Source organism: Quercus suber, unplaced genomic scaffold (genome assembly GCF_002906115.3).
Source record: "Quercus suber isolate HL8 unplaced genomic scaffold, Cork oak 2.0 scaffold_96, whole genome shotgun sequence".
Lineage (NCBI taxonomy): Eukaryota > Viridiplantae > Streptophyta > Magnoliopsida > Fagales > Fagaceae > Quercus > Quercus suber.
Genome location: NW_027069561.1, coordinates 1,271,875 through 1,288,074, shown reverse-complemented (window position 1 = coordinate 1,288,074; position 16,200 = coordinate 1,271,875). Strand labels below are relative to the sequence as shown.

Below are 16,200 nucleotides of genomic sequence, written 5' to 3'. Positions count from 1 at the left end.
TTTTTATTTCTCAAAACTATTTTCGTTTATATTTCTAAAAAAAAATTGGTATATCATACGTATGAAATTATCGAAGTACATTAAAAAGTATGTGAGAAAATTTGTTGAAAAATAAAATACACGTTTTGGTTGATCCACCTTTCCCGCTATGCTTCGTACAAACTTCCCTCACCCTTAAAAGGATCCGGTTTTTCTTCGCCCCTAGGAAGCAATGATAGCAGTATTAATATGTATACGAGTCAAGATATGAACTCGACCTACCGAAAGAAAAAACTTTATTATGCACCCAAACCTTTATACGTGGAAGTTGCTTTTAGCTTTGCATTAATTGTTCTAGGAAATTTCTTTGCAAGTTCGAAGATGTCAACAAACAACTGTGTGATAACTTTATCTTATTTCTTTCTCTTTTATGCTATTCTATTCTTTTATTATGTTCCATCCGGTCCATTTCTTTAGAAATTCTCAGTCTTTGCAGTGAAGACTTATTAGTGGTACAGAAAAAGTACTAGACTTGTTATACATAATATATTATTTAATATTTATCAAAGACTTTGCCATGTTTATGTTTTCAATTTTTCATTAACAAAAGCTCAAGCTCAACATAGAAGGCCACACGGTCTTGTTTGAGAGAGAGAGAGAGAGAGAGAGAGAGCTCATCATGGAAGTGACCCATGAGAGCAGAAGAGAGAATTTGGTGCTACACGATGTTGAATCAGCATCGAGAAGTGAAATGTCATCAGGGTCTTGGAGGCTGAGTGTGCAAGAGTTTCCAGCACTTAGTGGAAGCAGAGGTGGTGATCATCAGTATGGTTTCTTCACTCTCAGCAGCTTTCTTCATGCCCCAAGTAAGTATTCTTTCATGAACATACATATATTGCATATACACAATTCTTTACTCATATAATTTACCTCAATCTTGTGGTTGTTTTGAGCAATTAGCCATATAATTGAATTTAATTGTACTTTGAAAAAGAAAAAAAAGATAAAGATAAAACCTTATCTATCAATATATATGTATGTACGGATGTTAGCATGAATTATATTATATAATATGATATTATGTTAAAGTTATGATGCACCAACAGTTTAATAATGACCAGGACATGCCAATACTAGAATGATAATTTTTTTTTTTTTTTGTTTTTTTTCAAATTCCATAAATCTTTCTTTTCTTAGCAAGATTCAAGAACTATCTACCGTAAAATAAAAAAGGACACAGATGTTCTTTGTTTATGTAAAATATGTAATCTGATTTTGCGCTTCATATCTGAGTTGACTCAGTCAACCGAGTCACTACTCCCTGGTTTCCTTGTTCAGTGTAAATCTGATTGTTGGCTTGATAACTGAGTTGACTCAGACGAGTTACTAATTTTTTTGTACAAAGTACAAACTTCAAAGATGTGCTTTTACTTTCGGTGTATAATTTGATTTTTAGCTTGGTAACTGAGTTGACTCGGCCAAGATACTGATTTCTTTCTACAAATTTCAAAGCTTTTTTATTTATTTTATATTTATTTTTTCAAGCTTATAATCTGATTTTGGGGTTAACAACTAAGTTGACTCAACCGAGTTATTGATCCAATGGTTTATTACTTTGTTTTGCGAAAAAAAAAAAGGGGGCAATTATTGACATTCAATTGATGCATATGAATTGATTGTTGAATTTTGACATCCCAACTTTGTTACCGCAACAACCAAACTAGAGATAAATAGCTGGGGAAAAAATATAATCCATTGATCTTTTGGCCTTGAATTTTGAAGAGAATTTATTCTTGTTAGATGCTTTTTGGAAACTTTCAATTACCAGCAAGGGACATTCTATAATTCTTGCACTTAAAATTTGTGAATGATGGAGTCATGAGGCTTTAGGGAATAACTCCTTTCACATTCTTTGGAGATGATACATAAAGAGAGTAACTATAGACTTCACATATGGCCTTTGATGTTATGCTTGGAATTCTAATAGCATAATTATTCAATGGATTGTTACTTTTAACATACTTGAATGATGTTAGGTTCTTTTGGAAAATGAAACATCAATATTTGATGACTTTGAATGCTTTCAATTGCCACCTTATTCATTAGTAGTGATGAACATAATGCAAAACTTGGTACTTTTGACTGTAGGGAGACGAAGCAAGGTTTCTGATTATTATAAGAAACAAGAAAGACTCCTTGAAGAGTTTACTGAGATGGAGACCATGGCTGAAAATGGCGGTACGCTGGGAAGTCTAACAGAGGTTGGTTGTGTTCAACTTGAAGATTTTGAATGACAACTTGTAGAACAAAGTAGGAGAATAATTTCTCATTTTTGACCATGTGAAATAGTTAATGAAAAGTTCAATCTTCCGTTATATACCACCAAGTGAACACCACCCCCACACCCACCCCCCCCCCACCCCCCCCAAAAACATACACACAAGCCAAAAAGAAAAAGAAAAACCCATACTAACTCATCTCAGTTTAAAATCTTTCTTGTTTCCTAGAAATCAAAAACCAATATTTTTTTTCATTGTTAATTGTTTTGCAAATTATTATTCTCAGGATGAGATGCAGCAGCTTGCGAAGAGTGAGAGGATGGCTATCTATTTGTCAAACATAGCTAACATTGTGCTCTTTGCGGCAAAACTCTATGTTTCTATTCAGAGCAGATCATTAACGGTTATTGCCTCAACATTAGATTCACTTTTAGATCTCTTGTCAGGGTTTATATTGTGGTTCACAGCCCATGCCATGAGAAACCCAAACCTGTATCGTTATCCAATTGGAAAAAACCGGATGCAGCCAGTGGTAAGTCATCCAATCAAATAATTCTTTGAAAACTCAGATTCTGATGGATTGAAGTTGTTGAAGCTGATAATCAGCATTCATACTTGGTTTGTGTTGCATCTGTGGATCATTTGGTTGCTCAGAAGTTGGTGGAGTGAAAATTATTCATCTTAAACTAATCAAAAAAGTTAACCCCAAAGAAGTCAAGATTTTATGTTTTTATTTCTTCATTTCATGATATCCTTTCTGCAATCAATGAGAGAAATAAGCTGAAATGCTATTTCATCGTTGCTACTATCGGCTCAGCTATGTCTTATTCCACAAATGCTAGAGGCAAAGGCAATAGATAGACATTTCATGATGTCATGCCACAGTTTATTCTATTACAAGAAGTTTGAGATTAATGCAATACAATACTAAATATTTCATCAGGTCCATGCTTTAGGCTCTCATTTTGTTATTGAAATGTTGAGCTTAGGGTCTACTGAGTTTATAAACAAATAGCATTGGTTTTGAGCAAATTTGTTTAATTAGAAACTGCGTTGAATAGACACAATCTAGTCTTAGGAATAAAAAACTTATGGGATCAAATGGAAAAGTAGTCAAACAATCTACTCTTGGGAATAAATAATATTGGTTTTGACTCTTGAGCATAGAATTTGAGTGTAGTTTCAAGAGTGATTATGACTTACAGGGATGTGGACCCAACTTATGCTTTAATGGAATTTTATTTTTTACTAATTTAGCTTGAGATTGCAGGGAATCATTGTTTTTGCTTCAGTAATGGCAACTCTTGGATTACAAATTCTGCTTGAGTCTGGTCGACAATTCATGGCAAAGGTATGCAGCTTTTACTTCACATGCTCCAATCTAAGTTAAGGATGTAGCTGCAGTGAGCATGGCTAGACGCAGACAAAGTTTAATCAAAGTTGACTTTGAGATGGATTTGAAATTAGCTCCCTTCTTTAATGTCTGAGGTTCAGTGTGACCTTGGTTCTTGGTACTTCATGAAAAGCTACTACCTAAATGTATGAGATCCATGTTAGATCACATTCTGAGTTGGTGGATGCAAAATTTGAACATGACTGTTCTAAATTTTCATTTTCTGTAGTCATTTGCTGTATCAGTGAGTCCTTAATATTTTTTTTCATTTTTTGTGCTGATTACAGACCCAGCCTGAAAAGGATCCTGAGAAGGAGAAATGGATGATTGGGATAATGGTCTCTGTAACCATAGTGAAGTTTATGCTTGTGGTCTATTGTCGAAAGTTTAAAAATGATATTATTAGAGCCTATGCTCAAGATCATTTTTTCGACGTTATTACTAATTCAATTGGTTTGGCAGCAGCCATCTTGGCCATTCGATATTATTGGTGGATTGATCCTACTGGGGCTGTTGTGGTGAGTTCATATGCAGCTCTTTTTTCTTCTTCTTCTTGTTTACTATACTTTCGATAATTGGGTTTGTTTGTTGTTTTTATTCATCCAAAAGGAATAATGGTAACTGAATTCAGCTACTTTGCAAGTCCTTAGTTTCCTTTCTTTTCCTAAAATTATCAAAATAACTAGCAGCCATGTTTTGTGTGTCCAAATATTGGCATTCACTCTATATCTCTCATGTTTTAAGTGAAATGCCCACTATTTGTGATTGGCTTCTTGGAGTTGATCTTAATCTATCTTTTCATAATGATTTGTTGAACCTGTGATGCAGATAGCACTATATACAATGAATACATGGACGAAGATAGTCATTGAGAATGTCTGGGCACTGATTGGAAGGACAGCACCGCCTGAATTTTTGGCAAAGCTAACATACCTGATATGGAACCACCATGAAGATATCAAGCACATTGACACAGTAAGAGCATACACTTTTGGTTCAAATTATTTTGTGGAGGTTGACATAGTTTTGCCGCAAGACATGCTTTTGAACAAAGCTCATGATATTGGTGAGTCACTGCAAGAAAAACTTGAGCAACTCCCTGAAATTGAGCGAGCTTTTGTACATATAGATTTTGAGTATTCTCATAGGCCTGAACACAAGATTGGGGTTTGATGACAATGATGATGATGACAGTAGTAATGATCAGAGCTAAGCCTTTCCAGACTAAAAGGGTGAGTTGCTGATTTAGTTAATATGTGATGTGATTCTATTGTAACCAGTTGCGAACCTGCACAATGTGCGAGTAAGTTCCAACTTATACAATAGATTTTAACAAATTTTATCTTTTGAAGTTTTCATTATCTTACCAGTTGTGTTAGTGAAACTCTCCTCTATTAAAACAAAAACAAGAAGTAATCTTATTACTCTCAAGTTTTACAAATGAGACACTTCATCAAATACATGTTCAATAGTGATGACATAAGAACATTCAACAGATAAGTGAATATTTCCCAAAATTCACTTCCAAAAACACTCCTTGCTGTTTTTAGATGAAATATGCCTACAAGTATCATTATTGGTTTCTTCTTTCTGAAAGAGATTTCAAGAATCAGCAGATGCATAACTTCCGATAGCAGCACACAACTAATTATTATATCCTCTTATTGTTAAGTACCATTGAGTGGATGCTCTTCTTACTATATGCAATCGGTTTGAATCCAATATCTAATAGGTATTTGTGACGTGAAAAGGCATCAAAGTATGTTCAAGGTCACAATGCTGACATTATATTCGGCATATCAACAGACTAAAACGTGATGATGCAATAGAAACCCCTAGATAAAGAAACTTGAAGTTTCGAAACATTTTTTTTATTTTTTATTTATAGGTAACTTCAAGTTCGAAACATTGAGAATCAGATCATTATTATCTTCTTTTTCCAGAGAATCAAGAACATATCCTTGAGCATTAAGAACAAATCCTCAAGGTTGACAATTCAATATGTCTATATATATATACATATATATATCAATTCAATTCAAGGTTGATGGAAGCAGCGGGAAAGCATGAGGCTTCTGAAGCAGTAGTGTGAGGATAGAGGAAGAATATCGTGAACGATGACACCATTGAAGAATGTTACTCAACCAAGAGGCACAAAAGAGAAAACTTAGTAAGCCTCTCCGACTAAACCAGAAAAGATATTGCAAGTTTAATCCCAGAAATACACTTTCAAAGCCCTCATTTCACGAGATGGTTATAATCAGACATTTTGACAAACACCTTGCAAGCTTAGCTCAGAAAATTGAAGAAGGTAAAAGAGCTTGTTGCTCTTGAGATAAGAATAAGGAAGGAAGAAATGGGAAAGCGTTAAACGTTGCTAAGAAGAAAACGAAAACGTGAGGATGGTTCATGGTTGAATTCAATTAGTTGGATTTAATTTCTGGGAGAGGAAGAGACCAAAAAAGAAGAAGAAGAAGAAGAAGAAAGAAAGAAAGAAAGAAAGAAAGAAATAGAATAAGAGAAGGGTTGAATTTATTGGAAAATGAAAAAAGAATTAAAAAAAAAATGATGTTAGCACTTAGCAACATTAAATGTTACGCTTTCATTTTTTTAATATTATATTGATGTTAGATTATAGAATTTACCATGCAGTAGCTTAATCCCGCTAATCATAAGCATCCCTCTTATTATTTAGTTGATGATGCTTCATTTTTTTTTTTTTTTTTTTACTCAAGGTTGACAATTCAATATGTCTATATATATATATATATATATATCAATTCAATTCAAGGTTGATGGAAGCAGCGGGAAAGCATGAGGCTTCTGAAGCAGTAGTGTGAGGATAGAGGAAGAATATCGTGAACGATGACACCATTGAAGAATGTTACTCAACCAAGAGGCACAAAAGAGAAAACTTAGTAAGCCTCTCCGACTAAACCAGAAAAGATATTGCAAGTTTAATCCCAGAAATACACTTTCAAAGCCCTCATTTCACGAGATGGTTATAATCAGACATTTTGACAAACACCTTGCAAGCTTAGCTCAGAAAATTGAAGAAGGTAAAAGAGCTTGTTGCTCTTGAGATAAGAATAAGGAAGGAAGAAATGGGAAAGCGTTAAACGTTGCTAAGAAGAAAACGAAAACGTGAGGATGGTTCATGGTTGAATTCAATTAGTTGGTTTTAATTTCTGGGAGAGGAAGAGACCAAAAAAGAAGAAGAAGAAGAAGAAGAAGAAGAAAGAAATAAATAAATAAAGAAATAGAATAAGAGAAGGGTTGAATTTATTGGAAAATGAAAAAAGAATTAAAAAAAAAATAATGTTAGCACTTAGCAACGTTAAATGTTACTCTTTCATTTTTTTAATATTATATTGATGTTAGATTATAGAATTTACCATGCAGTAGCTTAATGCCGCTAATCATAAGCATCCCTCTTATTATTTAGTTGATAATGCTTCATTTTTTTTTTATTTTAATAAAATAAAATTTCTACTCTATCCTAATCTAAGTATATATATATGTGTAAAACTCCCTCTTGAAGACTTGAACCTCGGTCCTTGCCCCCTATACCCCTCAAACACTTATACTTGTGGAGTGACCATCGCACCAAGATGATACTTCATTAAACGGTTGATTTTGTAGTAGTCTTTGATATGCAGCCATTTTTCTTTTAATGCAAGATGATAAAATTTGGATAATGCAGGATAAACTTCATTCTAGTCATGCTAATGCAGAAAACCCAATTAAAAGTAACAATATTTTCTTAATACAAATGTGCTAATTCTCTTTATTTTCATACAAACCTAAAAATTGCTAAGATATAAAACACTAAGGCATCTCCAATTCCCTTTATTTTCATAATACAAACCTCAAATGTGAATGCTTGAAGGATGCTTGTAGAGTTTTTGATGAGATGAAAGAACGGACAATTGTATCATGGTCAGCCATGATTTCTTACAATGCTTGGACAAGCCGAGGAAGCTTTGAGACTCTTTCCTAAGATGGTTCAAGTAGGCATGAAGTCGAATGATGTAAACTTAATTGGACCATTGCATGCTTGTTACCTTGCCACATGGGAATGATAGATAAGGGGTGTCAATTTTTCAAAGTCATTACATAGTAATAATGTTAGAAATACAACTTTTACTACAATTTGCTCACGTGGTAAGTCGTGAGTGGTGGAGTTGTGAACCCATTTAAACCCACCACTTTTACTCCACCACTCATGGCTTGCCACGTGAATAAGTTGTGAGAAAAGTTGTAGCAAAAGTTGTGGTCCTAGCATTATTCGAGATTATGGGATAGTGTGATCATTTTGATTGTATGGTTGATCTATTTAGTTGGGAGACCTTCTCCAAAAGGCTTTTAAGTTGTGAGTGGTGGAGTTGTGTACCCATATGGACCCACCACTTTTATTCCACCACTGATAACTTGTCACATGAGCACTTTTAAGTTGTGAGTGGTGGAGTTGTGTACCCATATGGACCCACCACTTTTATTCCACCACTGATGACTTGTCACATGAGCACGTTGTGACAAAAATTGTAGTAAAAGTTGTATTCCTAGCATTACTCGAGTTTATGGGATTGTTTGATCATTTTGGTTGTATGGTTGATCTATTTAGTTGGGCAGACCTCTCCAAGAGGCCTTTGAGTTTATATCAAACCCAATAGGGTTGTGTGGGGAGCTTTTCTTGGTGGATGCAGAGTTCACAAAAACGTTGAACTGGCTGAAGAAGCAATCCAACACCTTTTGGAACTGGATCCATTAAATGGTGGATGCAACGTGGTTTTTATCAAACATTTATGCTGAAGCAGAACGGTGGGAAGACACAGCAAAGATGAGAAGGTGTGAAGAAAGCACCTGGGGTGGAGTTTAATCACAGTAGATGGAGTGGTTCATAAGTTTGTTGCTGGGGATGAGTCCCACCCTCAAGCAGAGGAATTATTTCAGATGTGGGGAAAACTACTTCAAGTATTGAAGCTAAAAGGATATGTCCCAAACACTTCAATTGTACTTCTGGATGTAGAAGAAAACAAGGAGGAGGAATTTCTACATCGCTATGGTGAAAAATTAGCACTGGCCTTGGGGTTGATGAAAATACCACCCGGAATGCCAATTAGGATCATGAAGAATCTTCATGTTTGTAAAGACTGTCATGCTGCTTTGAAACTTATCTCAAGGTTGTTAATACTTTTTTTTGACGTCGAGATTGTTAATACTTAATAGAGAGATAATTTTGCGTGACAGGAACCGTTTAAATGAATTCTCTCTCTCTTTTTTTTTTTTTTTTTGGGTAGTGGTTTCACTTGGTGTACTTAATGTGATTTCAATCATTTTATATCAAACATATTATTCTGTCACATACCAAGCCCCTTCAACCTAATGCAAATTTAACACTTCGGTCTTGGAATTTTTTTTTTTTTTTTTTTTTTAAAAGCATCTAATTACGTAAAGAATTTGTATTGAGCACACCAAACACCAAAATCATATCTCATGAGATGTGCCAAATGTCAAAAAAGAAATGGCATATGCTACAATGATGTTCTACTTTAGAAGAGCAAGACTAATATGCTAAAAATATACTCCCTCCATTCCAATTTTTTTGTCCTGTTTGAAAAGTTAAACTTTTTAAGGAAACATCATATTGTCTTGTCTATCTTTAAAAAATATATAAGTTTCCAAAATTATCCTTAAAAAAATTTACCAAAAAATTGAATTAGTAAATTAATAGGGGTATAATAGGAACATTAGTAAATTAATAACTTTTATTTTTAGAAACAGAACAATATTTTGGAACATCTCAAAATGAAATAGATGACAAAAAAAAATGAGATGGAGGGAGTAGATATTATTTTATTACTTTCTCTCTCCTCAATTAATAAAGATATAAAAAAGAATAAAGAAATAATATTTAGATAAAATGGTAAAAATAAAAAATAAAAGATGTGATATATGATACATTGTAAAGTAATATGTTAAAATAAATGAAGTAACTTTTTGATATGTCAGGAAATAGTATTTTTTTTGGTGTGCAAGACTTACCTTTAAGATGCACAGTTTATCCCAAATGAAGCAGAATAATTCAAATTAATGAACTCTTGAGCTTCATCTGCCATCTTCACCAGCATTGGAGGACCTGAAATATCATATGTGCGCAAGAGATAGCCCTTAGTCATGGCAATTTCCTTAAGCATCTCAAAGAACAGGGCACCCCTCAACCTCAATTCCAGGAGCTATGGGGCATGAAGCCAATGGACGATGGTCGTCACTATCCAGAGATCCCACCAGCTTGAACCGGTAATGTCCTTGGACCTTGGATTATTGCAGGGTGAAGAAAAGGCCACATAGTTGTGTCTCGCCCACCATCCCTTATGGCATGTTTGGATGTTTAAAAAAGGAGAGGGAGTAGAGTAGAGGGAGGGAGAGTAATGCAATTATCTTGTTTGGAAGTTTTTTAAAGAATGAGGGGGAGGGGTTTGGAGGAGTTTGGAGGGGTTTGGACTCCCTCTAACCTCTCAATTTTAATTCCCCCAAATTGGAAAGATTTGGAGGGAAAGTAGAGTACATAAACTATTGACCAAGTAAATTACCTAATTTACCCTTATTATATTAATAAAATTACACAAGGGGAAGGGCTAATTACTCCCTTCCCCCTTACTAATTTTAAAAACATCCAAATAAGGTGGAGGTGAATCATTCTCCTCTACTCTCCTCCCCACTACTCCCCTCCCCTCTACTCTCCTCTACTCTCCTCCCTCTCTAAACTTCCAAACAAGCCATTAAAGTTTCTGAAAACAAAGAAGTTGAAGAAAATTCTTACAGCTCCCTAAGCCCAAAAGTTCACTGCTCTAGTTGGTAGGATGTTTGAGTTGAGACCGGCTCAGAACAATGTATTTGCCCAAGCCCAAGCCCAAAGGTGCAATAATGAGTTGAGACCGGCTTAGAACAACGTATTGTACAAAGTGCGTAAAGCCTTTTTTTTTTCTTTTTTTCTTTTTTTTCTTTTTTCCTCTATGTTATGAGTTGGATAGAAAGGACAAGCTTTTATTTGCCATGTAATTTAAGATGCCATATTAATTATGAAATTAACTTTTGTCATGTATTTTTTAAGACTCATGGATTTATTTTACTATGGTAGCTTAAGCTAGGCCTGTACACAATTCGGTTTGATCAATTTTTGAGGGGTTTTTTGTACCACACCTATAAGGTTCGATTTCCTCCCATAACTAACCAAACCTGTCGTATAGAAGGAAAAAAAATAGTCTACACAAGGTGTAATGCATTCCATCAGTTCGGTGCAGTTAGTTTGGTTATGTGTATTGTTCTTCTAAAGAGAAAAAAACATCTCACACAGTAGAACAGCACCGTTTCACTTGAAGGAGGAGACTGAGTTGAGTGTAAAAAATAGAAGTCTAAAACAACACAATTTAAAAAATGGTTTAAAAACTAAAGAAAGCTAGGCACAAGTTCATTAAATGATTTAAAAAGTGAAGGAGGAGACTGAATTGGTCATTAAATGGTTTAAAAAATGGAAGTTTAAAAAGATACAATATTATTAATGTTATATTAAAGAGAGATGCTACGTTTACAACATTTTTACAACAAATCACAGGTGGTTAGTTGTTATTGGTTCAAATTTGAAACTAACACCAAAATTACTTTTTTGCCCCAACAATAACAACCAGTAACAACCTGCCACTTAAGATTTGTTGTAAAAATGTTGTAAAATGTTATAGACATATCATTTCTCTATATTAAAATATAATATAAATCCTGGCACAAGTTCTTAAAAATCAAGTTGCAGACGTTTCTATCAAAAAGAAAAAAAAAATAACGAAAGCCAAGCAACAAACGTGGATCACTCAATCACATAATATATATATATATATATTAGTCGGTTCGGTTTCTCTTCGGTGAGCAAATCTTGTAGCCAATCACTAGATTAGCCAACGTCGGTAATAGAAAAGGACTGCCAACACCTTACCCGAAAGTTTTGGTGGAGCCTTCTGTTGGTCAGATCGGCAAGGCTCTGGCCAGTTTTGTCTGCGTTGGTTTATTTTTGAACAACCCTAGTTTAAGCATCAAATAAAATAAAATAAAATAAAAAATTTACTAGGTAGTTGGGATTGTTGGGAAATTGCCTCAAATTTCAATTGTGATTTGGAAAGTCAATTAGGTTTTTTAGTTGAAGAAAGAAAATTTAATTTGAGTTTTCTTGATGCAGAAGGAAAGACTACTCCTTGTTAAAAAAGTAATGTATTCCTTGTTTTAGAGGGAAAAAAAAAAAGAAAAAAAAAAGAAAAGAAGATGTTAATACCCAATGCTTTTTACACATTTTGGGCTAATAAGCAAGGGCCGAAGCCCAGTAAACCAAGCCTTGAATAATGGTGAGAAACTTTGAGAGTCAACATCCAAGTCCATGTCTGCTAGAAGTGGCCTAAGAAATGGTCTAGCTGCAGAATGCTTGAGTGTGAGAATAAGTGGGCCCATGTGATTAAGAGAAAGATATGAAATAGGCCCAAAAAGGCCCAACCCATTTGAATAAAAGAGTTAGAAGATGTTGAAGGAATCTAAAACCTTCACTAAGCATTCCAACAAAGAGATGAGAAAAGAGATAAAAACACGATAGAATAGGGGAAAGCATGCCATGAAAGAAGAATTTCCAGATATCAAATGCTGCAAAACATCCAACAAGAAAAGCAAGGCAAGGAGATATCAAACACAGTAAAATGGGAAAATTCTCAAGTTTAAAGCGGCGGAATGAGAACCAATAAGTAATGCAAGGTAGCCAAATGAGTTCACTCAATCTGTATCTCGAACATACAGATTTTTGAGATTCAAGAAAGTGTGGTTTGGTGGAGGGGAGGAAGATCCTAGCAGTCATGCCCCAAACCCAACCAAGAGGGTTAAGCACACAACAATAGCCGCATACTTACAAGGTTTTCACCTTTCAAGCATGCAAGGCCTTCAAAGAGCACTAATAAACCTCAACAATTGACATATTAAATCAAATCCAATTAAGCACAAAGTCCAACTATAATTATAATCTTCCAACATCATAAGAAAATATAGACTAAATCTTTGAGACTAAAAGTCTAAACAGGATAATTTTAAACATGAGAGTCCAAATCTTATTCTAATGATTCCTGTACTTCACTCATATGCACATCTCAGTGGAAGCTCAAACACATGCTGTTCTTCCTGATTAGAATCTAAAAGGGAAAGAGGGAGGGTGAGTTGACAACACAATAAGTAACCAAATACCAAATTAGTTGAAACAAGTATATAGATTAACAAAATAATATAGATTTATGAGATCAAAATTTTTCACATATGTCAAAAGTTATAATATACTATGGGTTTTCAAAATTTAACTAAAGAAGTTTCATAGTCTTAAAATAATTCATAAATTCAAACATATTCACATTCTCAACAATCTTATATATTTGTGACTATGGCCATGCTATATCCCCATGACTAGACATTAGATTAAAAAGAAACTAGTTCTGTGCTAATATATATCCCCCATTAGCTGGGTTCAGAAACACGATAGGCTTGTAATGCCTAGATAGAACTAGTTTCAGTACCAATGAATAACCCCCTATTGGCTGAGTATCAAAGTCAAAACATAATCATATTGTCCAAAATCATATATATATCAAACCAGAGTTCAAACAAAAATATATCTCATTCAAATACATATATATATATATATATAAAATCATATATTCAGTAACCATATATATTTATGATAATTCTTTATTCTTTACTTTAAAAATAAAAATGTAATAATTATAAACAATATTCAAAGGTTAAAATACAATAGTATAAGAAAAATAAAACCAATTAGGATAAAATTACTTACCTCAACTAAGTCACCACAAAAGAACTTCTCTCTAACACTTTCTCTAAAATCCTTAGATATCACCTAAAACAAATTTTTAGATACCATTTACTCAATAATCAAATAATTTAAGAAAACTTATAACAGTACCCGGCCAGAAGAAAATCTACTAAAAATATCCAATAATTTTCCACTACTATCTCACACCAAAAATCCCCATATTCATAATATATATTTCCTTTTACTTTCTGCCACTAATAGTTCCCTAGGGACAGGCATATAGATTACATACAGGGTCAAAAGTCACTTTGTAAAAGAAGAGCACAACCTTGACTCATCCTCATGTATTTTCGAATTCACCTTTCTTTGTTTTTTTTGTTTTTTGTTTTTTTTTGTTTGTTTATTTGTTATTTATTTTTTATGTTTTCTCTTTTAATCTCCTGCCACCTGCCACCCTTAGTTCACTTTTGAGATGAGGACAAAACTAGATACATGACTATATCATCAAAATCAAAGCACCTGGACACTGGCTTTTACGGATACACCATTCTTCTTCCTCCTTTTTTTTTTTTTTTTAACAAGTCTCGACAGTTTTGAAACCCTATTTCGGTTTTTTTTTTTTTTTTTTTTTTTAAGTGTTGTGATTTCCATCATCAGCAATTTCAAGACCTATACCGACGCAAACTGCTGTCGTAAGTGAACCTATAACAACAATTTTAAAATTGTCACTATAGGACATTTTATAATTTTCTTATTTTACATTTAACGATGGTTTTCTTTACCCTATACCAGCGCTTTTTGCTTCCAAAAACTACTGTAATAGGCCCTGCTTATGCTTGTGATTTAAAAACTGCCACTATAAGATATTTAACAATATAGAAATATGTTATATATCAGTGTTTTTAAAACGCTGTAATAGGCGTTTTTTCAAAACTATTGGGAAAAAAATGCTGGTGTAGGACAAGTTTTTTGAGTGATTAGACTTTTTGTTTTCATCAAGTCCAAAACTTCAAGCACCATTCCTTAAAGAAAATCTGTGCAGAAACTTGACACCTAGCAAAACAAATCTTGAAACAACGTAAAAATTTGTAGTTTCTAATTTTTAAATGCAGTTAACGCAAAATTATAATTTAGCATCCCATACCAAAAATATAATTTAATCTCTTCTTTGTTCATATTATAAAATTTATTGGATATTTAGATATTCTCACTACTAGCCAAAAATATCCACAAAAAATATTCTAATTTCATATAAAGTTTAGATTTGATGAAAGATGAGGTTTCTTAGGCTCTTACCTCAAGTATACCATCAGTCTTTCTCTACTTCAATATTTTGGATATTCTTCTCTCTCAAAATATCTGTAATTAGTTCACCCTCCAGGACAAACTTCATTCTAGTCATGCTAATGCAGAAAGCCTTCATTTATTTTTCTTGTCAATTTAATTATGAAAGTTATGCATGGAAGCAATAACCTCTAGCATTACTTGGGGTATTTTCTTTACTATGGTGTCACTATTGATTCTCCACTTGTGGCTGCCAACAGTGTTTGTTCTGCCATGACTTAAAATGAATATATAATCTAGACCACCTATCTTTCAGTTCCCTCCAATCTTCTTCCAATTTATTAGTCTAACAACATCCATTTAGGCTGCCAGATCCATAAGTTCAAGATATTAACTCTTATCTTTTTCGCAATTGTTAATCCATTGTTCTATTTCATACAAAAAATTTAGTGAAACTACAATGCAGATAACTTCACATACAATGAGTTTGATGAAATGCAGTGACGGAGCATGTCTAGCTTATGATATTCTCACATGCATATACCAAAAGGGTACATTGAAGACTGAGCAAAGACATGAAAAATCACATGTTTTATACACGCACACAACACACATTTTAAGTGGGAGAGAGTGATTTGAATCCTTGATATCTTTGTTAAAAACACCAAAAAATGTCATTTGACATTGGCAGAAGTTAGATGTTATGCCTGGAAATGGTCATTTTTGGCAAGAAGTATATGAAGCATTGTATAATTTGGTAGCATGTATGTCCATGTTAACAGTGAAACAGAAGTCGTGCAGCAAAAACAAACAGATATGAGAATAGGACAAAAGCCTTTTTTTTTTTTTATTTTTGGCAAGAAGTATATGAAGCATTGTATAATTTGGTAGCATGTATGTCCATGTTAACAGTGAAACAGAAGTCGTGCAGCAAAAACAAACAGATATGAGAATAGGACAAAAGCCTTTTTTTTTTTTTTGGTTTAAATATCTTTTCTACAAATTTTATATTTTCTGGGGTATCAATATCAATTGATTGTCTAAAAAGTGTGCTAGAGGGGGTGTGTCCTTGCGCAACTCTCTTTCTCTGTGGCTCTACGTACTTGTGGATAACTTAATTGCATTTTGAATTCCACTGCTAATCTAAATTGATAAAATAACCAGCAAATTATTCACAATTATAAAAAAGGAAGAATTACATTTGAAACCCTACAGATGAGGGATGTAACAAATCAAATCCTATTGTTCTATAAATATTCAAGTAAACACTATTCTTTTTTCTTTTTTTAATGTTAAGATTTTAATAATTGAGCTGATTGGAACTCACGATTACATAAGTCAAATTATGTTCCTTTACTACCTTCATTGCTTTGTTCCTACATATGTAGGTGTTGTGTATGATGATTGATGAGTGCTAG

The 16,200-nt window shown here is 33.6% G+C and overlaps 1 protein-coding gene across 1 annotated transcript; it reads left to right on the top strand.

Moving 5' to 3' along the window:
• The first annotated feature begins 301 nt into the window (after positions 1-301).
• LOC112026572 (metal tolerance protein 10) lies at positions 302-5,092 on the top strand. The gene is made up of 6 exons (XM_024059265.2): positions 302-845; positions 2,128-2,240; positions 2,545-2,790; positions 3,529-3,609; positions 3,939-4,169; positions 4,480-5,092. Exons 1-6 carry the CDS (start codon positions 659-661, stop codon positions 4,822-4,824), a joined length of 1,203 nt encoding a protein of 400 aa, XP_023915033.2. The 5' UTR covers positions 302-658; the 3' UTR covers positions 4,825-5,092.
• Positions 5,093-16,200: the final 11,108 nt, after the last annotated feature.

Excerpts from the sequence above, each read along its gene's own strand:
- LOC112026572 (XM_024059265.2), top strand. The coding sequence starts at position 659 with ATGGAAGTGACCCATGAGAGCAGAAGAGAGAATTTGGTGCTACACGAT. Across the intron at positions 846-2,127 it reads CAGCTTTCTTCATGCCCCAA|GGAGACGAAGCAAGGTTTCT; the intron begins GTAAGTATTCTT and ends TTTTGACTGTAG. Across the intron at positions 2,241-2,544 it reads CGCTGGGAAGTCTAACAGAG|GATGAGATGCAGCAGCTTGC; the intron begins GTTGGTTGTGTT and ends TATTATTCTCAG.